Source organism: Drosophila bipectinata, chromosome XR (assembly GCF_030179905.1).
Source record: "Drosophila bipectinata strain 14024-0381.07 chromosome XR, DbipHiC1v2, whole genome shotgun sequence".
NCBI lineage: Eukaryota > Metazoa > Arthropoda > Insecta > Diptera > Drosophilidae > Drosophila > Drosophila bipectinata.
Genome location: NC_091735.1, coordinates 23943419 through 23970987, shown reverse-complemented (window position 1 = coordinate 23970987; position 27569 = coordinate 23943419). Strand labels below are relative to the sequence as shown.

General features: G+C 35.4%; 4 protein-coding genes across 11 annotated transcripts in view; 3 read left to right on the top strand and 1 right to left on the bottom strand.

Annotated features, from left to right (window-relative positions):
• The window catches only part of dnc (phosphodiesterase dunce), a 201733-nt gene that overhangs the window by 110760 nt on the left and 63404 nt on the right, over positions 1-27569 (bottom strand). For 4 of the 8 annotated variants that reach the window (XM_043213196.2, XM_070283063.1, XM_043213195.2 and 1 more), the window contains exons 2-4: positions 22686-22805; positions 21398-22568; positions 20925-21339 (exon numbers count right to left, since the gene is read on the bottom strand). In XM_043213196.2, the coding sequence (XP_043069131.1) occupies positions 20925-21339; positions 21398-22568; positions 22686-22742 (1643 nt within the window). In that variant the 5' untranslated portion in view covers positions 22743-22805. Of the gene's footprint in view, positions 1-4538; positions 4918-8270; positions 8565-20924; positions 21340-21397; positions 22569-22685; positions 22806-27569 lie in introns of those variants that run through there. The other 4 variants (XM_070283066.1, XM_070283064.1, XM_070283067.1 and 1 more) reach the window with 4 other exon arrangements.
• On the top strand, positions 18817-19367 carry Pig1 (Pre-intermoult gene 1). Its single transcript, XM_017232578.3, has one exon. The coding sequence runs from the start codon at positions 18848-18850 to the stop codon at positions 19364-19366; it is 519 nt and encodes a 172-aa protein (XP_017088067.2). The 5' UTR covers positions 18817-18847; the 3' UTR covers position 19367.
• On the top strand, positions 23993-24310 carry ng4 (new glue 4). Its single transcript, XM_017232576.3, has one exon. It carries the CDS (start codon positions 24125-24127, stop codon positions 24308-24310), a length of 186 nt encoding a protein of 61 aa, XP_017088065.1. The 5' UTR covers positions 23993-24124.
• Positions 25936-26286, top strand: LOC138925658 (protein new-glue 1-like). The gene has a single exon (XM_070276531.1). It carries the CDS (start codon positions 25936-25938, stop codon positions 26284-26286), a length of 351 nt encoding a protein of 116 aa, XP_070132632.1.

Sequence of the window (27569 nt, the reverse complement as noted above, 5' to 3'; positions counted from 1 at the left end):
AATCGAAAATCGATGGCTCAAGTGGAATGTGAATGCCTGGTTGAGGAGGCGTGGCATGCAAAAAAGCGACACAAAAAAAAAACGGGTATAAAAAATAGACGAAAATAAAATAAAAAAAAAGAATGAGAAAAATGTGTTGAACTTTTATTTTTATTCTGCAGGTTGTTCGTTGAGAAATCGATGCTGATGATAGCAATAGCCAAATAGCAGATGGAAAATCAAACAATTGAATCCAATTATAACGTGAATTTGAGCAGACAACATGTCGCATAAGCAATCAAATACTGACACACACATGGCATTTAAATCAAAAACACATTCAATAATAATAATAAAATAATGAACTTTAATCTTTAAGAATTTAAAGAAACAAAACATAAGCCTTTCATTTTCAAGTCAATTAAATTTTTGGTGTAAATTGTTTAAGAAGTAACCTTCATTTCCGGGCAGACAGTTGATTTCCTTTGACCACTTTTCCATGTCAGTTGCACCATACATACAATAAAGCCAAAAATTTGTAATTTACTTGGCCACAAATTTACGGAGAAATGTTATCCGGAAAATGCTTCCAATTATCTCCTAGATTTTCCAAAGTCTTAATTAAATGTTATATGTGTGTGGGTGTGGGGGTGTATTCTATACCAGAATGAGTTTTCAATCAACTCTCGAAGCTTCAACTACTTTGTGTTTATTATGTCAATATTAAACAGAGGAATTCCTTTTCAAGCTAGACATATTCTACATATATGTATATATTATGTGACCTGGGCAAAGTCCTTTCAATAAACTATTTTCCATGTTTTCCCCACTGGCATGTCGCTTTCAATGCCAAACAATTGACCATTTGAACTTGAGTTTTTGACGCAAATTGCTTGCGTTAATTTTCGCCATTAGCCGCTCCGAGCCAAAATGATTGCCGACAGTTTGTCAAGTTCGATTTGTCCTTGATTTCCTATGCAAATCCAGGGGAGACACGGTCACTCCAGTGATATATAATCAATATAAAACGAAAACGAGACAATCTGTTACTGCTTTCTGGGCCAATCAGCAAGAACAACAAGACAACTACGTGGGAAAAGTTTAGTTTCGGTTATAGAAGACGTTAAGGTGCTCTATAGGTTTACATACATATATGATATCCGGTACTTTTCAAAATATTTCTAGAAAAATCCTTCAAACTAAAATACAAATTTCGCCCCAAAAGAGACCAAACTTCTACCCCAACCATTGTAGCCTATATCGAGGGTATAGAAAGAAAGAAAAAAAAAAATTGGTTATAGTGATTGATTAAACTTGTTACCAAGTGGCTCTCTCGCTCTGTTATCAGTGTACCGGCACGTCCAGACGTATTCATATTACTATTTAATTACAAAACTTTTCAACTGATTTGAGGTTATATGTATGTACATACATATGTACATATATCGTGGTTCTCTAAGGGAATGTGTGAATTTTGCGGCCAGGGAATTAATGGAGAAGCAAGAGACCGCAATGGAGAAATGTTTGAAAAGAGCCTGGGTGCAAAAAATAAGCGAAATGAAACCAAGCCAAGCGTATTCCCTTGGCATGTTTAATAATCTGAGATAAATGAAAGGGCAAAGGGAGAAAGTGAAAGTAAAAGAGGGGGGCGGGGGTGGTGGCGCTATAAAGCCAGGGCAAGCTCTAAAATAAGTGCAAATTGAAATATTACGTATACGCACAATTGCACACACAATAAAACCCAAAGAGTAGGAGGTATTAAGAATTAAAAGAGATTTCTACAAAGAATTAGAGATACACTTTCTTTAAAATATAAATGAATTTTAATTAAAAATCTTCAGAAATTAATTAATTATAGAATTCTCTTTATAATTTATATCAATTATTACTCCAGAGAGACCAGATATTGATTTCTTATCCAAGCAGAGTAGTAACTTTCAGTCATTTTCCATTAATCTCAATGATGGAACTTCCTGGCCCTTGGAGAAGAGAAGAAGTCAGCCTATTGAAAGCCTGATTTCACCCCAAAAACTTGCCCTAAAACTCCATGGAGTATATATATATATATATAAAGTATATGTAGAACACAGCATCGCTGGCTTAGCATTCCATGGAGGGGCTGGCTGGCCTCGTCATGTTGACAAAGATTATGTGACAATAAGCTTAGATAATTCATTTGCTACGAGGAGGAGAACATAAAGCACATACACATTTAAAGGGGGGGTTCAGTTAGGGGGGACTGTACTGTACTGAAAAGAAGCAGCTGTCAATTGTGTAAATATTTTGTGGCAAAAGTACAAATAGAAATGCTGTCGATAAATCGAAGCACATGACTAGCCTTGCATTAACAGCTGCGACTTGTATTTTGTATTTGTATCTGAGTGTATCCAAGTATCTGAGTACCTATGTATCTGTATCAGTGAGTTCCTTCTATATTTTTTTTCTTCTTGTGCAAGTCAGTGTAAAACCAAACAACACCAATTTGTGGGAGGAGGGGCTACTTAGGACAGAGCCTGTCAATTACATTTCAATCATTTTGGAAATTCGTTCGCATAGAAATGAGTGTCTCATCATCATCATCGTCAGGCGAATGAATGCAGTAATGAGTGCGAGAACGAGTACTCACTTATCAGAGGAGAACACTTGCAAAAAAAAAAGAAGTGCACAGATATATTAAATATTAAATAATTAGAAGAATACTGGAAGACAGTATTTTAGGCTTTTATTATTAGCTTAGGTATGTTAGCTATTATTTTAGTATTTTTTGTGGAGTTACTAGTGAAAAGAATGAATTTCGGCAATGCAAATAGAAAATAGAAATCTAATCGTTTCAATTTTTATGATCCGTACCATAAAAAGAACCAAAAATTTATTTGAAATTGCCAGTCGACTTGTCGCCTATTTTTTTTTGTCAACGTCAATCAATGCGATCATTTAAGTACAGTGAACACCCGGTTATGTCACACGCTATAACGTTTTTGATTCCGGCTCTTATCTATCGTGTGAATTGTATCATATATATATAAATAATTTTTTTTTTTGGGGCTTGTGTAGCTCTTGTGAACGAAAAGACCTACTTCAGACATTAAGTCGACGGGGCTCTATCGGTTTATGTTTATATATATATATATATACATTCATACATTTATTTATATATAGATGTATAGTCGGGGTGTTATCTTATCGATTGACCAGCTAGTCAGAGTCAGTCCCCCCCGAAAGTAATGCCTTTCCTTAGATCGAGCTGCGATTATGAAACAATTCACATTTCTGTTTCGTGATTAATTTTTCGGTTTTTTTTTTTCTTTTTTTTTTTAGAATTATTACTCAGAAATTGGAGAATGATAAATAAATTAAGTAAGGTAAGTTTGAAATTAAAGGGGTTTTATTTATTTTAAAGTTCAGATCCCTATAATGTCTCTAAAATCTTTTAAAAACTATCCCAATTATTACTCTCACTGTAATAACTAGTTAGGAATTTCGGACGCAATGCATTTGGCTTCTTCTTCGTCATAATCATCATCATCATTGGTCTTCATCATCCTCCTCCCAAATGGCAGACATTTCTGCAGATGCATTTCCCTGATAGGCCCCGGGATTTCTGCCATATGATGGATAATACAGTGCAGGTGGGGGGTAGGAGGAATGCATTGCAGAGACTGCGAGATTGGGAGGAGGGCGTGGCAATGGTTAGTGAGTTCCCTCAAGTGCCACTCATCAAGTGGCATTCGAGTGGATCCGTTCGAATGAGCATTCGAAGCAGCAGCCCAGTAAAGCCCACATTCGGGCAATTAAAAATTAAAGTCGGGAAAAAAAAAATGCAAAAAAAATATTAATTAAGAAGGTCAACAAATGAAATTGCCTAGATTATGGATAATAATTAATTTAAGCTGTTGTTAATCATTACTATTGATGTAATTGAAATGCATTTCAGTCACAATTATTAAATCAAACAAAAAATGTATTAATTGTCAATGAAACTTTTCCCTCATGGATGTCCGCTTTTGTGAAACATTTAAAATTCCCAACAAATGGCAGAAAATCGCTGCCATTAATTGCAAAACAATTACAAAAGCATTATGCGACATTAGGTCCGTCTGGCGAATTCCCCAGCCAAAACAAAGTCCTATTATCCTTTTGCCGCGGGGGGGTCTAATGCCATGAATGCCAGATATTTTTGGTATAAAAGCCAACACACAACACAATAATCACACGCTCAACAAGTTTTCATTTTTGGTTTAGAATTGCATTCAAAAACCATTCAACCATTCAAAAAAAAAGCTAAAAATCAAATTTTAGAAAACAATAACCAGCGGGTATATATATTTCATAATTTCTGTGCTGAACCGCAAATCGAATTAAATGCAATCGACTGCAAAATAATATGCGATTTCAAGAGGTCATATCCGAAATAATTTCAAATAAGGGGGCACCCCATCTATACAATATAAAAGTATGCAATGGTTGTGGGGGGTCTTTTGGCAAGATTCTCTTCCAGTTGGAGAGTTTTTCATTTTGATTGTTTTTTATGAAATATTAATTAAATAATTCCTGGTTACCTTTTTGTGCGCCGGTGGGTCCTGTTATGTTGTTTTGGGGGGAGGAATATAGGGTGGAAGGCTCTCTTATTTTTTTTTTTTTTGTTGGATCCTGGATCCTGTGGTGGTGCTCCTTCGGTGGTTTGTTACTTGTTTTGTTTTTTGTTGTTTTTTTTATTATTTTTGTTGTTGTAAGCCTACCGACCTGACTTACGGCACAATTTATTTTAATTGCTTTTTTAGCCTTGACTTTGAGTTTAATTTTTTTTGTTGTTGTTTCTTTGAAATAATTTCTCTGGAATTTTTTGTTTTTTGTATTTATCTGTTTGGAAATTAACGCGTAATGCAAACAATGAATTAAAATTAACAGAAAGGCCTCTTGTTTTTTTTTTTCTTACACCTTTTGGCAGTTTTTTTTTTTTTTTTGTAAAAACTGAAACTGTTTTGTTTGCCAGTTTTGGCTTTTGGTTTATTTTTAACGTATTCTGTTCTGTTCGTGTTTCAGGGCCCAAAAACAACAAATAAAATATAGAAGACACCACCGGGGCGGTATGGGGTGGAATATTCATCCACTCGACTGCTCAGTTTTATAAATAAGTTCTGTATTTTTTTTTCGCCCCCCCGAGTGTGTGTGTGTGTTTTTGGTTTTCTGTGTTGACTTTCTTTTTTTTTTGGGGAAACTGAATTTTTTTTAAGCCAAGCTAAACACCATAATGATTATTGGGATACTACCAGAGATAATACCCCATCTTCCCTCTACATGCCTCTACTAACCCCCTCCACCACTGGTATCTCGTATCTGGTATCTGGTAGATACATCTTCTTAGTTGCACCAGGGAATGCGTTAATTATGCGACACGAGCACTTAGCCAACAGACCCAGAAGCATTTCAATTTTGATGAATTCCTCCGCTCCCGGGGAATGTGAGTTTCCTTCTTCTGTCTTCCTCAGTTTTCCTTCGATTCTGTCTGTTCTTCTGTCTCGCGAACAACATTTGTCGTTTTTCCTTCTTTCCCACATTTTCATCATTTTATTTTTGCCCGGTTTTCCCTGTTTTTATTTTATTTTATTTTTTTTGCCAACGCTTTGTCGATTGCTTGGGGCATGTTGACTTTCTCAGTGGATTAGCCAACTAGGCCAAGAACTTTCCATTTTCATAACTTTTTCGGGCAGAGTTCTATTCAATTATGTGGGAACACAAACCTTTTTCAATTTTCAACAATTTTCAAAAAAGTTAAAAAAAAATTAAAAGATGCCTAAGTATTTGAAATTCAATTGAAAAGTTTTAAGAAATCTTTAGGATGTAATATTGTATTATCTCAGAAATGATCAGAATCTCAGAATTATTTTTTTGGTTATATTTTTAAGCTTTCAACAATTTTTTTTATCTTTAAAAATTAGTTTTTGTTCCTATTTTTATATTATAAGATTATTATTTTTCTGTTTTTCTTATAAATTATTATTCAATTTATTTTTATTTCTATTTTTGCTAACTAAAATAAATAGCAAATTAAATTTCTTTACAAATCTCATTTATTTTCTTTTTTAACCCAAGACTTCATTAACATTTCCATTTATTTAAACATATAAGCATCGAAATTAAAGAGCACATCAAGTTCGTTAAATGTCAAAATTTTTCATTTAATTTTCTTGAGGCCTCTGGCAAAAAAGTCAAGCAAAAAAAAAGAAGCATATTTTTAAATTGTTTTGCCGCCAGCCGTGCAAAAGTTCGTCAAAATGTGTTAATTTTCTTAGCCCATTGTTGTTGGCATTGTGTTTTGGCTTTCTATATGGACGACGTCCAATAATTTTGATTGCTGCCAAAAAAAAAAAAAAAAATCATAGACAGACGACTCTCGACCGCATTTCACAAAAATGACTAAGTGGAGGGCAAGTAACTTAGAAACAGAAACCAGAACCCCCTCCACCTATCTCTACCATATAGTCTAGAGTCTAGAGTCTAGAAAAAATCACCCAGATTTCCTCAAAAGTGGATGGCTGACTATTCACTTGAATATTTGTTTGCTTTTCCGTCAACCAACTACTTTGTACATAATCACTTTCTGGCTTTCTGGTCCCCCCTTCTAGTAATTCCCACTCTTAAGATCTATACTATAAATATCTATATATATTTTTGGTATGATGGTATCCGGGTCTTTGGAATATCGACACATTTTCATCGAGTTTATGACTTTATTACGCTAATTGTTGTTGGTATTGCGAAACGATAGCAAATGATATGAAAAGTTTGGTCTAATTTTTTTGTTTTCTTTAGCAATTGTGATTTCTTTTGAGTCATCGCATTGAAAGTTTTATTTTTCTCTTCCTCTTGGCCATTTTTTTTTTTTTTCACGTTTTACGTTGTTTTGGCAACAATCTAGTGGGATCAAAAAACTCTGGATAATGGCTTGAACTCTTTGGATGCAAGTTTGTGGCATGTGACTTGAAGTGCATAATTTGGTGGGAACATTGCACATTTTTTTGATTTTAAGACAAGAGATAAAATTTTAGACAAGCTGAGGAAGGGCTTTAAGGGAAAAAGTTAGAAGATATATATTGGAAAAAATATTTATTGAATTTCTAAAGGTAAAGAAATTAAATTCTCATTTATTTATCATCATAAAAAGTGTGAGTCATGGTTACTCTGTACTTTTTCAAAAATGCTTAACAACAGTGTGACCTTATCCTTTGTACGGTTTTATGTAAATTTATGTAAGAAATTTTAAGGCCTGTTCACTCTTATTCCGTTTAAATAAAAGTGTGACCTTATCCAAATAATCTTTTGTCTTTTTTCAACAATTATTTTGTTATTTTGATACAAAATATTATAATTTAAACCAAAAACTTGAAGGCCTGGTCAGTCTAATTGCTTTTTTAAACTATTGTGACCTAACCAAGACGAAGATGAAAAAGACTTAAAAACGGAAGCCTTTTTTTTATCCTATTTAATTTCTTATTCATTTATTTTTTCTTTATTTTTTGCTCAAATGTTTTAATCCCCATCTTCCCAAAAGGCCTTTTGTTTTAAGCCCCGATATCTTAACGTATTGCTTTTGCTTCCACTTCATTGCCTTAATACCAGCTTTTGATCTGAAAATCTCCTTTTTGGAAAAGCCTCCTTAGGCATCATTAATCATCAAACACACTTTGCGACTTATCACCATAATGGACACCTGGCTTGGCACCACTCGACTTTTCGGGTATTCGGCTCTCATTCAATTTGTTTGTTTAAAAAAAAAAAAAAAAACAAACACAACAAAATCTATGAGCAAAACAATTATTTATGGCCCCAAATCAGCTGTAGGAAATACAAATGATAACAATCAATGAAAGCGATTAGGTTTTCGAGTTGCTAATTTTCATTCGCGTCTATTTATGGCATTTCGTCATTTAGCTAAAACTTGATCTGGCTTAGACACCCACATTTTCTTTTTTTTTTTTTATTATTTTATTTGTTCATATGTTTTTATTCAGTCTATTGTTGTTGTAACCATTTAAGGGCCCTGCAACAAGTCCAAGTCTGGTTTTTAGTTTTTTAGTTTCCAAGTATCTCTCTCTACTGTGATCACTTCAAAACTCACTTCACTTTTGTGCCCTTTTGTTTCTAACTTGAAATATTTTTTTCAAAAATATTTATTAATATTTTATTTGAATTTTTTTTTAAAGCACAACGACACACACTCGACTTGACAAACACTTGGAAAAAATGTTGGAAAAAAAAGAAAAATTATAGAATTTAGGAACGACACGTGCTATGATGAGGGATTTATATGTTGTTTCCGGTGTAGTAGTATTATGGCTGGCTAACTGCTTTGGCGTTTGTGAGTTAGCCGCTGCTAAATCGCTGCGCTGGTGGTGTTACTCTGCTGCTGCTAGGTGATTCGGTGTTTTTTTTTGTTTTTTATTTAAATGGTTGCTTGATTTCGTCCGCTGCTGCTCGACTCCCTCGATAGACGTCTGATGTGCAACTGTTTTTTGGGGGGCAACAAAATACAAAGACAGCGCCGCGATAAGCCACCAACCAGCCAGCCGGCCGAAACCTTTGGCGCTTCGGCTTTTGGCCCGAAAGGCATCGAGCCAGCCGGAGCTGGCTCACTACACCATCACTACAGCCATAGAAGCAACAGCACCACAACATCACCACCATCACTCGACCCACTGTTCCGCGTTCGACTCCGAACATGTTCGGTGCGATTCTATAGGTTTATTTCAACGAAATGCAGCCTCTGAGAACCCAGAGCCCAGAAACAAAACAGTTTCTAGCCGAAAATTGGCAGGCAATGTGCAAACGCAAATCAAACAAATAAACCAAATCGAAATGCAGATGATTGTTGGCCAAATAACAGTGGTTCAAAAGGGAGACAAAAATTTTTATAGAAAAAAAAAAAAAATAGATATATAATAATATTTATTTTATATTTATTTTACTTTATACTTTCTGGATAATTTATTTCCTATAATATGTATCATACTTCTTTTTCCTAGACTACAACTATACTATAACTGTAACTATAATCCTATATACTACAACTTTCCTATACTTTCCTATACTAATTCTTATATTCCTACTATCCCTATACCACGTATTATATTCCAAAATTTAATTTGAATTTTTATCTTAGCATTATCAAGTATTTTTAAGACAAGAAATCTTTAAAATAATTGGAGGAAATATAATATAGTATTATAGTTTATAGGATTTATAGGATAAGTCTATCAGAATTAGTATTTAAGATTAGTAGTTAGTATTAGTATTTAAGATTAAGTATAACAGTTAAAGACTTAAGAAATGTTGCATCCTAAAAGCAATAATACCATATATATTTTATTTATTTACTTTATTGATAAGTACACATTTTTGAACTTAAAATTTTAAAAATCCCTGCCTTTATGATACTCAAAACTTTAAATACAAAAAAACCAAAACAATAATATTTATTTTTTATAAATATTTTGCCTTCAGAATAAGATTAGCACAAGTTAAGAGATTGTATCTAACTCTAGAGCACACTGTCCGGAAGCAAACAGCCCGGGCAGAGCCAACATGTTGCCGTTGGCTGGTCAACCGGCCTCATTGGCTGACGGCGGCGGGTCTCGACCAGGCTAACATGTTGGCCGACTGAGCGATGATTTAGCCGCCGCTGACTTGCCGGACTTGCCGACGACTTGGGGGGATTCAGGACCTAAAACGAAGCGTTTTGCTTTCCGCAAACAAAAGGCAACAGAAGCGTGCAACAGCAACTGCATCTGGATGGATGGATGGACGGATGCTCTTTGGTTTTCCAAACAGATTTCCCAATGGTATCCCTCATCGGAAAGGTTCAAGGAGACAACAATAGGGGGAGGAGGACTCCTCCCCCCAAACTTTAGTTTCTTTTATGGGGATTTGTGCAACTCGGCGTATGATTAACGAAATTAGCAAACATTTATCAGGGCTGATGAGGGAAAAGCTTAAGTTTTAAAGTCAATTTCGCAATTTCGAAAAATTGTGGACATTTCCTGCCGTTGCTCACCTGGCTTTCTCTTTCGTTTCTTAATTCTTTTGTTTTTTTCACCTTTTATTTCCCATCATTTCTCATTGTTTGTACTGGTGTTTCTGTATTCTCTCAACTATTCTCATTCCAATTTGGTTTGTGCAAGTGTTTCGCTTTGTTTAACAACACAGATCGCTTTTTCATAATTAACGTTAGTTTCGTATTTAAGTTTTTAAGAAATTTTAATAAGAGTTGAAAACTTTGGACACACTGGGTTACTAAATCTGTCAACGAGACACGTTTGTTTAAAAAAACATATACTTTTTCATAATCAATTCTCGAGAGATGTAGAATTCCTCTGAAAGTTGATACCTCACTATATTCCATCAATAACACCTTGTCAACATTCATTCATTCATTCATTAAATCCTATTGGCTATAAATTTTTGCGAAAAATTCCCACAAACACACACAAATATTTAAACTATTTGATATGCATAACATGTGTCTAACTTTTGGCCATTTTCGATTGCAATTGCAATTCATTTGATTGACTTTATTGGAATGGTTGGAATTTTTATAAACATTTTTCATTTTTCTCAAACATTCATTTTTCTCACCCCTTTTCACTCTCCAAACCAAATGTTTTATCTGCTCATTGACTTTCAAATATAATTACTTGTTTTACTTTTCAGTTGGATGAGGTTCTACAAAGGGAACTCGGTCTCCCCCCTCTATCGTATCCATTTCATAGTTAACATAATTGAAAACCAGCGGATAGAGATAGAAAATGTCAGTTAAATTGATTGAACATGTCGAGCAAGGACCTTTGCACTATCAGTGGGGGCACAACACCCCTATATATGTACTATATGTATCCTCTTCATCCAGTTTCCCTATTACCCTTGCCATTGTCCGCATTATCGGCTGCCTTTCTCAATTATTGACGGACTGACAGCCCTGCTGGCATCTCTGTTGCATGTGCCACATGCAACTAAAATATAAAAAGAGAGAAAAGAAAAAAAAAAAAGAAAAAAAATTGTTGAAACACAGTGAGAGACTCGAACCCGTGTCCAAAAGTCCCTAATGAACTGACCGCAGACTCATTAAGATTCAACACCTTTTTCACAACATTTTCCACTTCTGTGCTTTTTTTTGGCAAATGGGAGTTTGGTGAGAGTAATTAATATGAAATGAATTGCAGTTTTTGGAGTTGGAAAAAGTTGGATTTTGAAAGCTAATCAGTTTATTAGCAATATTTAAAAAAAAGTTTTCAGCTTTGGTTTGGAATGAAAGTTTGACTCTGTTTTAGGGGCAAACTAGGATATTAAATAAGTTGGATGTTTAGTTTTTTCTTTAAAAAAAAAAAATTAGAATTTGTAGTTAAACTACATAACATGCTATGAAAATAACATAAATTCGTCTTATATTCATAACATTTTGTTGATAAAAATTTCGTAGAAAGGGGAGCCTTTTAAGGATTTAAATTTATAGTATTTTATTATACTATATTTTTACTTATACTTTATATACTTATTTTTACTTTTTTATTCCAACTATTTTCTATAAAGTCAAGAATAATTTCCATCGTCTATTTTAAGTATTTAGTTTAAAAAATGAAAAAAATGTCTGAAATTTCTCAAAGTTTTCTTAAAAAAGTTACAGCAAATATTGTATTTTTAGAAGATATATAAGAAGAAAGAATTCCCCAAAAATGTGAAAAACATTGGGTATAAGAGGTATTATTTTAAAGAAATGTATGTACATAAATGCTTTTGAATAATTTTTTTGTGGCCTAAAATCAAAGCCCCAATCCCTTTTAAATTTAAGTCTCAAAAAAAAATCATTTAAAAGCACTTATACATTATTATTTAAAATAATATTTTAAGACATATACAATTTGTAATCACAATTCATTTTTTTAAAAGTACTCACTCAATCTTTAATTTTTATAAAGACATTAACGAACAATTTAAAAAGACTCACCTGAAAAGAGAGAGAGAGAGAAGAAAAATGTTTTATTAATTCAATTGGTTTGTGGAAGAAATACAAAAAAAATGGCAAAAACAAAGTAAAGTTATTCCCAAGAATTTAAAATGGAATGATAAAAAAATATTTACTTCCAGACATCCAGACTTCATTACGCATGTAAAGTGAGGACAAACAAATAAAAATTGCAAATAATTGAGTCATGAATGCGAAAATACATATTTATGCACTTGTACTTGTACTTCTACCTGCATTTATATTAATTTCTGCTAGAGTTTATCAAATGTAATTAATTAGAGTTATTTGGCTTATATTTATATTTTTAAAACCTTTCTTTAACTTAATGCAACCCTAACCTTGAACTTGAGATGCAAATAAATGGATATTATATTCCAGGTAATAACTTCCCGGGATAGACCTTTGACTTTTTCCCTATTTGTGCAACCATACAACATAGTTGGCAGCTGACACTGGCAGATTTTAGTTTATTCTGTTAAAAATTTCACAGAAATCGGGAAGTGGAAGTGGGAGTGGGTGTGGACTGGTTGTCTTTCCGGCCGGTTTTTACTGATTTTTTTTCCTAACCTTTTGGTCCTTGACAGTTTTTATGTGGGAAGACAGGAAGGCTGGGAAGGAAGGCCCAGGTTGACCAGTAAGGCCAAGGTTCACCGGAAGGAATTAAAAATTATATTTATTTTCATTTTAAGATTTTTTTTTACTTTCTTTCTTACTAAAGAAAGTAAACCGAAGCTCTTAAGTAACATTGATTGGTTATTTTTTTATGTTTCGAAGGGAGTAAGTGCAAGTGCAACTAGCAACCTTGCAGCATGCAACATGTGTTGTCAGTTGCAGGGACTGTTCGCTAACCTTTATGGTTCTCTTTTCCTTTGGCTTCCGGCCGCTTCAAGTGCGAGGCCATAAAAGGCAAGTTCATATTAAATTTTAAAACAACCTCGAGGCGGCTCTTCAAGGATTCCCATTTAGGTTTTGCCTTTCAAGCTTTTATTTTTGAAAAAGCTTTATAAGGTTGTTTGCTTGGTTATTTGGAGTTTTTTGTAATTTTTGGTGAAAAGCTATTTTTGTGGGGAAAGTTTGGGAAATGGTGAAAGTTTTCTGCTTCAAATGGTGAAAGTCTCGACCAAAGCTTTGGACTTTGAATTCTAAAAGTTGGAAAGCTTTTTATTCTTAAGCTTCGGTTTGAACCACATGGCGTATACTTGATATGTTATTTGATTTTTTTTAATTTTATTTAAATTTAATATTTGAATTTAAAAAAATATATATAAAACATGAAATAAAAAATTACATAGTTTGGAAAAAAAGTTTGAAATCTCTAAAATTTCCCTCTAGAATTTTGTATATATAATATTTACAGAAAACTTATTAATTGAAAAAATAAAACTAAATTTAAAAAGGAGTTAGAAAGTTAAAAGAAGTATATTTTTTAAATAATTTAATTTTTTTGATTTAATCAAAACATGTATTTTTAGTTTCTATTAAAACAAATTACAATTTAATTGCCAAAAATATAAATAAATAAAATAAAACATCAATTTCGGAATTAAATATTGATTATTTCCGAGTTATTTTGAGAAAAACGACCTGCTTTTCAAGGCTCGAGCTCTCTTCCTGCCACTCCTGGCATGCCCCTGTAGCTCTTAAACCCCCAAGCTATTCCCTACCAGACCGGCCCCGGCCCCCAAATTACCCCTTTTCACTTAGTTTGGGTTAAAAATAATATTCAGAGAAGGCCCACATTAAGCTGAAGTTCAATGACTAGCAAAGGCAAAAGCAAAGCCAACAACACTGCCTCCACTCAGGCGTGAATTATTGTGAGAGCCCGGCCCAAAAAACCCATTCCATGAACACCCTTCCTCCTACCCATCCGGAAAACTGGGCGGAAATGTCACAAAAGGATTGGATAATGCATGGAAGTGGCCGTAAAAAGGGGGGAGGCCTGGCCTGTTTTGGGTCTGGTAGGGTGGGGTGGGTGGTGTGGCTGAACAACGTGGCGCAACAGTTGATTGCCATCAATGAAGATTATGTAAATCAAATTGTCCAAGAATTTGCCGCCGTGTGCAAATGGTTATCAAATGGGGCACGAAATTATGGAAGCAATTAAAATGGGGTCCCAATTTATGCACATATATAAGGAGAAATATAGAGAGATGCGACTTAGCACTACAAATCTTTAAAGATAATCATCTTTAAGATCGAACTTGGAAAATATATACCATAACGATACAGGTATCCTATATTCCGCGTAAGAATCGGTAAAGAATTGCCAAAGATAGGGGTCATATAATGCTTCATATGCATTTTCCGATGTTTGAGGAGGACCTACCGAAAATATTCACAAAAATTGTAAAGTATTTTAGTGTTAAATTTTGATGACAATTAATGATGAATCTAGATACCCCCTAGAAAATTTAAGATGATCTCTTGATAAATTCTCAACATTTTTGAATGCTCGCTTTTCAGTTAATAAACAAAACTGAAGTGTTTTATTAAATGGTTTACATACAAAGATTTAATAAGGTTTAATATTTATATTTTAAGAACAAATTACTCCAATACTCAGACACAAAATTGACAAGTCTTCAGTAGTGTTAAGGCAGGATTCAGGTAATACTACCGATCCTGGACCAAAGCAATAATCAAATAAAACACTGATATTCACACATAGCGCTTGTACACACACATCCAGAGGTTCTGGTTCTGATGTACTAGATTTTGGTGGTAAATAAGTTGGTGGTGGTGTTGGAGGTCTAGTTGGTGGTCTAGTTGGTGGTCGAGTTGATGGTGGTCTCTGAGCCACTACCATTCCCGATAGGAGAGCCAACAAAAGCCAACCAGTTAGTCCAAGAAAGCGCATCTTACTGTTGCTGTTACTGTTTTGATTGTTTCAAGCATCTAGAATGCATCTTATATAGTGCTGGCCTTATCATAGATAGCAGAGGTCACTGTGGCCCTAATCTTGTATTATCTGCCAAGATCCATCATAGGTCTCTTAGAATCTTATCCAGAATTTCTTAAACCGCACATGCCAAAATTATAAAGCTTATCTTTTCTTTGCTTCTTGTTTTGTTTCAAGAATATCTAAATACAAATTTGTACATATTTTTATTATAGAAGAGTAACGAATTTAAAAAGCATTAGAAGTAAACTTTGATTGAAAAATTTAAAATTTTAAGCAGATCGATGAAGAATCGATCTACAAATCTTTAAAGGTATCCCTCTTAAGACTCCGAAACGAATTGGCGAAGGTATAGCCTCCGATCTGGGCAATACTGTGCCCCCATGCATTTTCCAGAATTTGGAGAGACCCCTCAGAAAATTTGACGAAAAATCTAAAAATTATTTTGTTGCTAGATTTTGATGCAGATCAATGAAGAATCGATTTACGAATCTTTTAAGGTATCCCTCTTAAGAATCGGTAAGGAATTGGCGAAGATATAGCCTCCGATCTGGGCCCCCGTGCATTTTCCAGAATTTTGAAGGGGACCCCTCAGAAAATTTGACAAAAAATCTAAAAATTATTTTGTTGCTAGATTTTGATGCAGATCGATGCAGAATCGATCTACGAATCTTTTAAGGTATCCCTCTCAAGAATCGGTCAAAAATGAGCGAAAATATAGCCTCGGATCTGGGCCATACTGGGCCCCCATGCATTTTCCAGAAATTTGAAGCGGACCCCTTAGAAAATTTGACAAAAAATCTGAAAAATATTTTGTGGCTAGATTTTGATGCAGATCGATGCAGAATCGATCTACGAATCTTTTAAGGTATCCCTCTCAAGAATCGGTCAGAAATTAGCGAAAATATAGCCTCCGATCTTGGCCATACTGGGCCCCATGCATTTTCCAGAATTTTGAAGGGGACCCCTCAGAAAATTTGACAAAAAATCTAAAAAAAGTTTTTTGGTAGATTTTGATGCAGATCGATGGAGAATCCATCTACGATTCTTTTGAGGTATCCGTCTCAAGAATTGAGGGGAATACAAATATGAATTGGCAGATATATAGCTTGGAATGCGAGTCCTATTGCGCTCCCCATGCATTTCCAGTCAAATAAATCATATTGGTTTGGTTTAAAATTAAGTGACTGGTTTTAATTTATAACAGCAATATTAAAGCATTTTAAGGCTATTTTAAAGAATAATAATTTATAATAATTTTTAATAATTAAATAATAATAAAATAATAATAAATTTGATGCGAATTTCATCTTAAAGCCTTTGCAAAGCCATAAAGTGGACTTAAATTTTGAATTGAATGATTGAAAAGGAGTCACCTCAAGGCTCTTCCTGCGATAAATTAATACACCATTTTCCACTCACTGGCAGACGAAAAACACACAGACACTTTTGTCAAGGCTTACAGAGAGAAAAATTTTATAAAGAATAAGAAAAACATTATTTTATTTTTAAGAAAACACTTTTTTTTTTAGAAAATAAAAGTTTAGAATTTATAAACTACAAAAATAATTCAAAGTAAACTTTTTTTTATAGGTTTGCAAAAATTTCTCTCAGTGCCTTGTCAGACAGATGAGTGTTCCTCTCTCGTACAACTGTCTGTGCATTGTCAGCAAGTTCATTTCCGCTGTGGCCACACAAAATGGCGTGCAAAATGGAAAAACAATGGGAGATGTGCGAGAGAGAGAGAGAGAGAGAGAGAGAGAGATTTGTGCGGTAATAGAAAGAGACGGGTGAGTTCTCAGGTTGATAGGCAACATTAACACGCATACAGTGTAATTCTGTGGCATCTGTGGGATTGTCAGGCTTCGGGATTCCGCAGCCGAGAGGATTCAGGACTTTGGACAGCGACAATTGCATGTGTAATTTGTGTTTAGTGGTCTGGAAATAAAAGTGCCTTGTGTCCAAGGCCCCCCCGACACAGACCACCAGGTAAAATATTCTGAATGGATATAGTATTTTTTAAAAGTAACTGAAGTATTTTATTACAAGTTTTACATAGGATAAAATCTTTAAAGATTTCACATGGGTTAATGTTTAAATTTTAGGAACAGATTCCTCTAATATCTAAAGCAAGATAATGGTAAGTTTGCTAATCCCAGACCAAAGCAATGATCTTCTAAAACACTGATATCGAGACATACATCTTTTACACAGATTTGCAGATCTACAGGTAGTTCTGTTGGTTCTGGAGTTGGTCGTGGAGATGTTGATCTCTCAGACACTACCATTCCCGATAGGAGAGCCAGCAAAAGCCAACCAATTAGTCCAAGGAAGTGCATCTTACTGTTGCTGTTACTGTTACTGTTTTGATTGTTTCAAGCATCTAGAATGCATAATACCCTTTGTAATACCCATAATAATACCCTCTGTAAGGGTATAATGAGGGATATTATAAAAAACAATTTAATATATGATTTAATTTAAGAACTTATATGAAATTCGTGTTAAGGTTAACCTTAAAGCCTTTTCAAAGCCATTGATAAGTTTCTCTCGTCCAACTAAAAAAATATTTTGCTGCATTTAAAATACATAAACATAACCGTAAAACTCAAGTATTTAATTAAAATTTTAAAACAATATTTTATTATTTATTTATTAAACAATTCTTTGTACAAATTCCGTTCAAACGACTCCAAAAAAAACACAAACATTTAGGTTTTAATCCAGCTTGCGTAGCAAGACAAGGTTGTGGTAATACTATTGAACCGCCACCAGAGCAAAAATCCTCTACAACATCGACACCGATTTCACATAGAGCTTTCACACATAAACGTATTTCATCCGGCTCAGACGTATTGCTTTGTGGTGGTTTATGAGTTGGTGTAAGACAGTCTAAGAAGTCATCTTGAGCTGAACTGAGGTCTACAACCACCCATGATAGAAGAGCCAGCCAAAGCCAACCAGTTAGTCCAAGAAAGCGCATCTTGCTGTTGCTGTTACTGTTACTGTTTTGATTGTTTCAAGCAGCTAGAATGCTTTTTATATAGAGCTGGCCAAGAGCCTTATCATAGATAGCAGAGGTCACTGTGGCCCTAATCTTGTATTATCTACCCAAATCCACCATAGGTCTTCTAAAATCTTATCCAGAATTTGCAAAACAGCACATGATAAAATTATAAAGCTTATCTTTTCTTTGTTTCTTGGTTTGTTTCAAGAATATTTAAATAAAGATTTGGGTTTTTTATTTGTATTATGGAAGACTGCCTTTTAGAAGAATTGGAAGTAAAATTTGATTGTAAAATTTAAAATTTATTTCTAACATAACCTAACATATCCAAACGTGTCCTAAGCGGCCCTGGAGTGTCCTGGGCTGTGCTTTCCTCAGAGTTTCTTAACATAATAATCACACATGATGCAAATATTAAAATATCATCCAATTTGTTGATCATCAGCTCATTTTTTTTATATTTAAATATTTGTTTACTTAAAAACAGCTGTTTAATCATTTATTTTATATAAAAACATATATATAAATTTTTTAATGCAATATTTACCTAAAACATACGCGTACTTTAAAAATATTTACAATTTTGAAGAGAAGTTTGTAAAATATTGGTTTTGAGAGAGAACACAAGATATGAAAACGTTGTTTTAATGTTTGATATTTTCTTTAAAGAGAGCGAGAGTTTTTTCTCAAAAAACATACCAACTGTTTTTTTTTTTTTAATTTTTGTCGATTGAAATGCCGTCAAATTTGACGACTATTGTTTTCATGTAGACATTTGTTTTTGCAGATTTTTTTGTTAAACAATTTTTCTCAAACCAGGCTTGGCCTTCGCTTAAGCAAATATTTCGGGGCCTGAAACTTTGACTATAAATTGCCACGATATGTTAGACGATCGCCTCATTGTTAATATAGCAACGTTTTAGAAAGCAAATCCAGAAAAAAAATGAAACTAAATAAACTATTGTTGGCATTTATGTGCCTGGGACTTTTTACAGTCCTGGTGGTGGGCGCTGATACCGATACCGATACCGATGATTCTGATGATACGGCCGCCAGTACCGAGAACGAGTCCACAGATGCCTCCACCACCGGATCATCGAGCACAACGGCACCAGATGCCTCGGGCTCAGATGTGGATGATACCGGCAGCAGTACCGATGACGTGGATAGTGATTCTGGATCGGATTCTGACTCCGACTCGGATAGCGATGCGGATGAGGGCACGGACACAGAGCCAGCCACAACAGCAAAGCCAAAAAGGAAGAAGAACAACAACAACAGGAGGAAGAACAACAAAAGGGCGGCCAACAAGAAAAAGGCGGCCAACAACAACAACCGGAAGAAGGCGGCCAACAAGAAGAGGGCCACCAACAACAACAGCAACAGACGTCGCAACAACAACAACAATCGTCGCACCAACAACAACCGTCGCATCAACAACAAGGCCAGAAGGCGTGGTTGAAAAAAAAACCAACAAAAATATTTAAAATTTGAAAAATATTTCCAACAATATAGTTTTGTTCAATAAATACATTTTTTTTATTGTGTCAGAATTAAATAATTGATTGGTGTATTGGTGTGATTGGAAATTCGAAATATGTAGCATACAATTTGGCGCCCAAACGTGGTGCTTTTATGCTTTCACTTGAATAACAAAATGCATACCATTTTCAACAGAGCGGAAATCAAATTTGAAACAAAAATTCCTCACAAAATTGCAAATAAAAATAAATCAAAAGCCGATTTTGTAAACAAAATTCCAGAAAAGCTTAACAAAACACCCACAAGACAAGCAATTTATTTAAAATTCCTTTTTAAGGCCAAAAAGGCTAAAACCCCAACAGGTGTCGATGACTTATCAATGGCTGGATTTTAAACTATCACAGCCCACAATATCTGTTCAATTATCCACAGACCGACCGACCGACCCACAGACCGAAAGCCTTTGAGGGTCATCCTTGTCTAACTTATTCAAGTTTCAATTTTCTCCCTTCGACTACACTTCGACGACTGGTAGACATACACACACTAAACACCCACCACTAACCAAATCAACCCAACCCCACCACCCACATATATTGAGTTTGTTTTTGGAGGAAAATCAACAGATTCTCGTCCTGCGGTTGTCTGAAAGTTTCTGTCGCTTTAACTTTTCTAATTCGATTAAGTCGGCTAACTGCAAATTGATTTCATTGTAAGTCGCTAATTGGCTGACTTCTTCAGTGTCGTCTCAGTGCGGCCCAAAACTTTTCAGTTTGGCTTTGTAGTTAAGTTTAGTCTTGTTTTTTTGGTTAAGAAACTGGCAAACACACGAGGATAATGACGCATCCGATACGTTAATTGACGAACACATCACTCAAGTTAGTTAGAGAAATTGTCCAAAAACAATTGTCCAAATATTGCCAAAAAAATATACATATATGTGGGAACGATAATTAGACCAGCTTCGGTTTTATTGTTCTTTAAAATTGCAAAATTTCTATTTGTCAAGTTTTTTTTCGGTTTTTTTTTTTAAGCGACCCACTTGAAGGTTGTCTGTCTAGGTTTTGCTTTTACTTTCTTCTTTCTGCTCGGCAATGGAAAATTTTACTTAATTTGAAGACAAATAGTTTTACTAATTGATGCGATTGTTGTAACAAGTGCTTTGTAGCCTCAAGGCTCAAATAGATAGAGATAGTGAGAATCTTTATAGATTCAAGGGGCAGGGACTTAAATATAAAGTTCCCGAAACATATACTATGTTTTAATAATGATTTTATGAGGGACTCTCGTGCATCTGTATGTTTGTCTTAAAAAGAGATATAGCTTTTGAACCTCAAATAGGTTAAGATATAATATGGATCTTATGGATATAGTCTTGCATCTGTATAAATAAACTAAAAGACCCAATAGATATAGATAATGGGTGTTTTTTGTGGATTATATAGGAAGAGTTTTGGAGTCTCAAGTATAGAAAATATATATTTAAATATTTAAATATTAATAATCATAAAATTAGGATCAAATACCGCCTCACTTACCGAACATTCGCCAAGGTGTGTCGTCGGTTCTTAAGATAACGACTATGATACTTTTGTAGGTCCCCTATGGAACCCTGCTCCGCCTGCATTTTGCCGGAGGGCAGGAGCTGGGTGGCCGAGCCACTCGGATGGGAGGTGGCTAGGGCGGAGGCCGAGCTAGAGCTGAGCCGGTGATGAGCGGCAACGCTGATGCTGCTGCTATTTTGGGTGGCGGTGCCGGTGCCGGTGGTGCTGCCGCTACCGCTACCAGCGCCACAGGAGGCCAAAGTTTCGTTCGAATTGCTTCCAATAACAGTTGAGGCGGCCGAGGAGCCGGCGTTGGAGCCGATGGGAGCAAGGACGATGCGCGACCAGCAGGATTTGTGCGGTTTCCGGAACTTGAGTTTAATGCGCGGCGAGGGAGTCGAAGCAGAGCCTAGAAATTAAAAGTCTTAAGTATCTGGCGTTGTATAGATCTCTCTTTGGGGACTCACCTGCTATGTAATCCTGTCCTGCCTGACTGCCTTGACTGGGCCCAGCGCCCTGCGACGAGGAGGTGGCCGAACTGTGGTGGATGCTCTCGCAGCTGCCACAATAGCCTCCGGCTATGGTTATCGGCGGCAAGTGAGGCTCCTCCTGGCGCTGTAGCTTGGCGCTATTGGCCTGCTCCGATTCCTCCTCCTCCTTGATGTGTGGCAAGGGTGAGGTCTGCGGCTGGCAGGTGCACCGCTGGCTCTGATTCTGATTCTGACTCTGGTTCTGGTTCTGATTGGGATTTGTGTTTGGTGTTTGGTTTTGTGACTGATTTGGGTTGGGATTGGTACTCGGATTTGTGGGATTGCTGTAGAGTGTGGTTACTTGGCTGAGCAGATTGTTGTTCGTATTTGTGGTGGTTATGATGGTGGGCAGTAGTGGCTGCTGTTGTTGTTGCTGGTTTTGGGTCTGTTGGTGTTGCACCACTGCGGTGGGCGAGACGCTGGCGTCACTGAGCGTTTCCGGTTCCGCTCGACGAGCCACCAGACCGCTGGCCAAACTGGCGGCCGCTATATCCGCTGCACTTAGCTGCTGGTCCACTTCCGCTTCCGCTCGCAGTTCCGCCTCGACGTCACAGTCGTTGATTAGGGTCTTGAGGGAAATGGGCGTGGTCACCGACGTATTAATCGTGTCGGCCAGCGAATGCTTCTTCTCGCTATAAAGTAACTCCTCCTTGGAATCGGGACTTAGTTTCTCCGATTTAATATAGTCCTTGGACAGATCCTGCTTATCCTTCTGATGATGACAGTAGGCAGCGTCGTTGTCGTCAGCGTCGTCACCGGCGCCAGCGCCGTCCGTCGGCGTCTGGGCGTTGGGAGTTTGGGGCGGACTTGTGGCGGGGGCTGCGGATCCGGAGCCCCCGCGACAAGGGAGGCAACACCGAAACACTGTGCTACCGAACCACTTTGTTCGCTTCCCCTTCCGCTTGCTGCCACTGCTGCCGCTACTTGTGATGCTCGCCCGGTCACTCCCACTGTTGCACCCGTCCCCTCCGACACAGCCAACCACGCCCCCTCCGCCACTGCCGCCGCTGCCGCCGCCCCCTCCAACGCCTCCACTGGCTGCCAGGCCGTTGGCGTTGCAACTGTCACCTAAGCTGCTCCTTCGCCTTCCTGCCCGGTGCAAGTTTTCCTGTCCAAGGAAACAAAATCAAATATTTATATTAAATCTTAAAAAAAAGGGTGGACAATTTCTATGGAAATTGCATGAAAATCATAGGAAAATATTTAGAAAAGCAACATCTGCCACCTTGGCCGCATTCTTATTAAAGGAGAAGCCCTGCGTAAAGCGCGCCAAACGCATCATTCCCACGGGAGACGGGGAGCTATCTTTTAAGAAGCATTCTAGACATTCTTTCTAAATAGAGATCTGCAAAGAGACAGAGAAAATAACCATGTATTAGAAAGGTGTTTAAAACTTTAAGACTTATGTAATATATGAGTAGAGGAATGAACAAATATTTAAAAAGGAAATATTATAAAGAATATTATTTAAAACAGGCTAAGAACACATTGTAATACAAGCTTGGAACCCTTAGAAAGTGTTAGAGAAATATAATAGACTATGGTACTTCATCAAGGACAAAATAGATATAGCAATATAAGCATAAGAGTGGATATATTTTAAATACTTTAAGCTTTTTTATAATTAATATGATGTTATTTTAAATTCTATAAGAAATACTTTGTAATGGGACATTTAAAGATATTATATTATATATTATATTCAAGTCAAATATAAAAAAGTATTTATTTAAAAAAAACCTAATTTTTTTTTTAAGTTTATAAAATTAATATGAATAATATTAATATTATCTACACTGTTATAAGAATTATAATGTCTGAGAACCCTAATATCTACTTGAGTAGCTTTGTAAAGGCCTGGACATGGACAATGTAGATCTAAGAGATAAGATATTTAAGAACCCATTGATTAATTCTAATATTGTTCTTGTGGCCCATCAATATTTATGATTTATTGAATTATAAAGAAAATAGCTCCTTAGTAAAATAAATAAATATTTATAGAAGTTTTTTCTTTAAATAAATTTTTCAAGGATTTTTGAATAACTTTTTTAATTTAAGTAGAATGAAGTATATGTCAAAATATGTAAAATATATATATTTTCTTAAGAAATATTGCCCTCTTTAAAACTAAGTAAATATTTAAATTACTTTTCTATTTAAACTCCTTTCTGTAAGCCCCCTTCTAAGCTCCCCAAAAGCCCCCCAATTAATTTACATTAAAGCTACCACCTACTGGGAGGGTTGGCTTGGGCTGCCACCTTTCCCCAAAAACTCCAACCCAGCTCCAACCCCCCCAAAAGTATTCCACGACGCACACGGACCAGGTGTACAAGTGGAAGAGACGGGCCGGGCTTGGATGTATGTAGGTTAGTCACATATTTGCCCACATTTGCGAGCAACATCCGCCTCTCGCTTTTCGCATTTCCCAGGGACACACGGCAGCTGCACAAACTGACCCACATGCCGGGATATTACGTATATGTATATATATAGTATACTATATACAGTGTGTATCTCTATACCTTTATCCGTAGACGTATCTGTATCTTGAGTGCTGTATCTTGCATCTGTATGCCTGTAGAGTTTTCGGCAACTGTTTGGCGCTCGTCAGCGAATTGCCTTAATTAGTACATTGTCGGTGCTGGCTGGGAATAGGAAATAATGCCGACTATCGAGTTAAGGTCTCTGATAATTACAATCCTGCCCTGGCTGCTCATCTGCAAGCTCTTCTACCGGGTGGAGGACTTTACCGAATCGGATATATTCTACAACAGTCTGGACTATCATCCTGAGGATTATATAGATAGTTTTACGACTCAACAGCTGGATGATTACTTTCTTTATTAAGTTTTATATATTTTTTTTTGTGTTTTTAAAATGGAAAAGTTTTTATACGTTTTTTTTTTTAATGTTAACTACATTTTTAAGTGAAAATTTAGTCTATTTTGGACTTGTTTTTTAAACAAGTAAAATTATCAAAAATAAACCTTTTTAGAAAAAATAGAAGGGGTAAACAATGTTTAAAAATAAAAATAAATAAAAGTTAGGCTTTAAAAATGTAAAATTTTGATTGTTTTCATTTTCGAAAATATTTTTAGGGTGAAATATAGCCTATTTTAAGATAAAAAAAAAATACGGTTTGGTTGCATTTTGTAGTTAAATTATTAAAAAGAAATGAAGGCCTCAACAATGATAAAAATAAAAAAAATAAATTAGAATAAAGAAAATAGTTTTGCAAAAAAGAAATTGTCTTTTTGGGGCTAAGATATAAATTAATTGTTTTTAGTTAATTATAGAAATATATTACTATTATTAGAAATAAACATTTTTAAGGTAATGAAAGGCATAATAAATGATTAAAATAAAAAGAAACCAAAAGTTAATAAGAATGGAGTATAAAAATAATGTTTTTCTTCAAACTTAACAATTACTTTTATTACCAAAAAAAAGAGTTAAAAGTTTTCATAAGTCTCTCTTAAAAAGCCCTGTCAGTCTCTACAAGCTTTTAATTTGTAGTTTTTCTTCATTATTTACTTAAAAAACATATGGTTCTAGTTCGTTTAAAATTGTTTCAAATTTAGCCAAAGAGTATACTTCACTCAAGTAACTATCTCCTTGATGTCAGCCGTACAATATGCGGCAGCGGAATACAACCAAAAGCCTTACGAAAATAAGCTTCAAAGTATACATTTTCTAATATGTTTAAAAACATATTATGGTTTATATTAAGCTTTTGATTTCAAAAATCAATTCAACTAACCAACCAAAGAACTAAACAAATAATTAAAACAATGACAAATATTTAAAACAGAAAATCAAACAATAAAACCGCCACTGTTTGCGCTCCTCATCTTTATTGTGTTATTAAGCGTAAATTAAACACGAAAACCTATTGATTCAATATTTGAAACACAAACACGAATGCGACTACGAATGCCAATAAAATATTTGATGAGCACAATAATTGTGGTAATCGAAAATGTTTGCTTTCGAGGTGTTTTCATTGGGAGAGCCTGATTGAAACATTATTTCTGTAACAGGTGGGGCATGTAATTTCTGCAAATATTTTGTAAAATTTGCATTTGAATAAAAAAATTAATAAATTTACATATGAAAGGGCTTTGAATTTAACAAACTACTTGAATATTACCTGATCTTAATATTTCTTCTCGCAAAAACAAGACTCTGCCTAGCAAGAAGACTCTAGAGTCTAGACCATACCACCTGTCAAAGTCTAAGCCGCCACGCGAAACTCAAGTTTTTCGCAAAAAAACTTAAAAACTAAAATAAATAGTAACCGCCAAAAAATGACACAATTTGCGAAAACAGTCCAAACAGAAGAAAGTAATGCCAATTGTTAATTAAACAAAGATTCGCAAATAGGAGTCAACAGAGCCATAGTTCCGACTATAAAAGAACCCCGGAGATCTTCCGAAGAGCATCAGTCACTCGTCTTTGAACAGTCCCACAACATGAAGATCTGCTCCTTTGTCTTCCTGGCCCTCCTCGGCTGCGTCCTGGTGGGTGAGTCCCAGGCGGCCACCGCCACGACCACCACCACCTCCGCCTCGGCCACCACCACCACCGCGGCGACCACCACCGCCGCCTCCGCCGCAGCCTCCGGCAGCAGCACCACCACGGAGACCACCACCACCACCACCGCCAAGTCCGCCGCGGTTGTCAAAAAGAAGACGATTAGAAAGATGAAAAAGAAGACGAAGAAGGGACCGAAGAAGCATATAATAAAACGCCATCGCAGAGGAGGAAGGCGCAGCGGAAGAAAGGGCAGGAAGGGCAGCTGGCAGGACGACGACTCCGAATAGAACATCACCTCAAGAACCTCCTAGATCCCTGACTACGGTATCGCTTAACCCCAGCAACCTTCCACCCGACTACTGATTTGATAATTTTTTTATTTCGTTTAGAATCTTTTTTTTTTAATTCTAAGGCCATAAAAAAAATAAAATAAATAAAATATGTGTTATATATATATTTATTAAAAAAAAAAATAATCGAATTTTGTAATTTATTGAATGACAACAGGGCGGCTACTCAATATTCCAAATATTTCAAACGCCACCTGCTGTTGACGTTTTCATATTTTGGAATACATCGATTTTAATAAATATTTATAATTTTTTGCTTTAAAAATGTAACTTTTTTTTTTAGTTATAAGTTTTAGTTAGTTATAAGTTGGTACATTTTTGTATATATTTGAATATATTTTTTTTAGACTGGATACAAAAATGTTTACCATACAATTAATTGAGTTCCCCTTGTCCTTGGGAAAGGACTCATATTACTGAAATTATTAAAAATATTAACAAATATTTTACACTCTGAAGGCCGATTGTTAAACCATTAACTATTTATTATATTTAAAATATTTAAATTTTTTTGTTAAAGTATCCCGCTTAAGGATCGGATCAATATCGGCGGAGTTATAGCCTACGCTGGGGACCTACTGGGATTCCCGGTGTTTTTGAAGTGTTTGTTTTTGAAAAATCAAAATAGTCCGGCATTTTGATGCAGAATTGCAGAGAATCGATCTAAAAATCGTTTAAAGTATCCCGCTTGAGGATCGGATAAATATCGGCAGAGTTACAGCCTTCCCGGGGGCCATACCGGCCAATTGTTACATCTCTCAATTAGGTAAAGTGTAAAGTACAAAAAATTAAATGATTTAAATTTTTTGTAAAATAATCTTTCTTCTTGCTTATCGACCCATAAATATATTTGTGTTTACGCTAGCCCAGCGTATTATAATTTAAGCTCGAAGGTACGAGTCGCAGCGACCGTATTAGGTCGGGCTATATCCCATAGCTGGTCTATAACTGAACTTTGTTATACAAAATCAGGGTTTTTATAAAATTCTCATAATGATCACACACCAACTTTGTCCTATATTGAATGATTGTTTAATGTAAAGAAAACTTTGAAGATGTTTTAGATTCTAAAACATTTATCATCTCATTTAGATGATTTTTAGAAATTTCTAAGTAATTTCCATTCATAGATTCTTAGCAATATTGTGAATTAAACATTAATTATGACGGAAGATAACTCATTAAAGTTTCCATTATTTTCTTTATAAATATATATATAT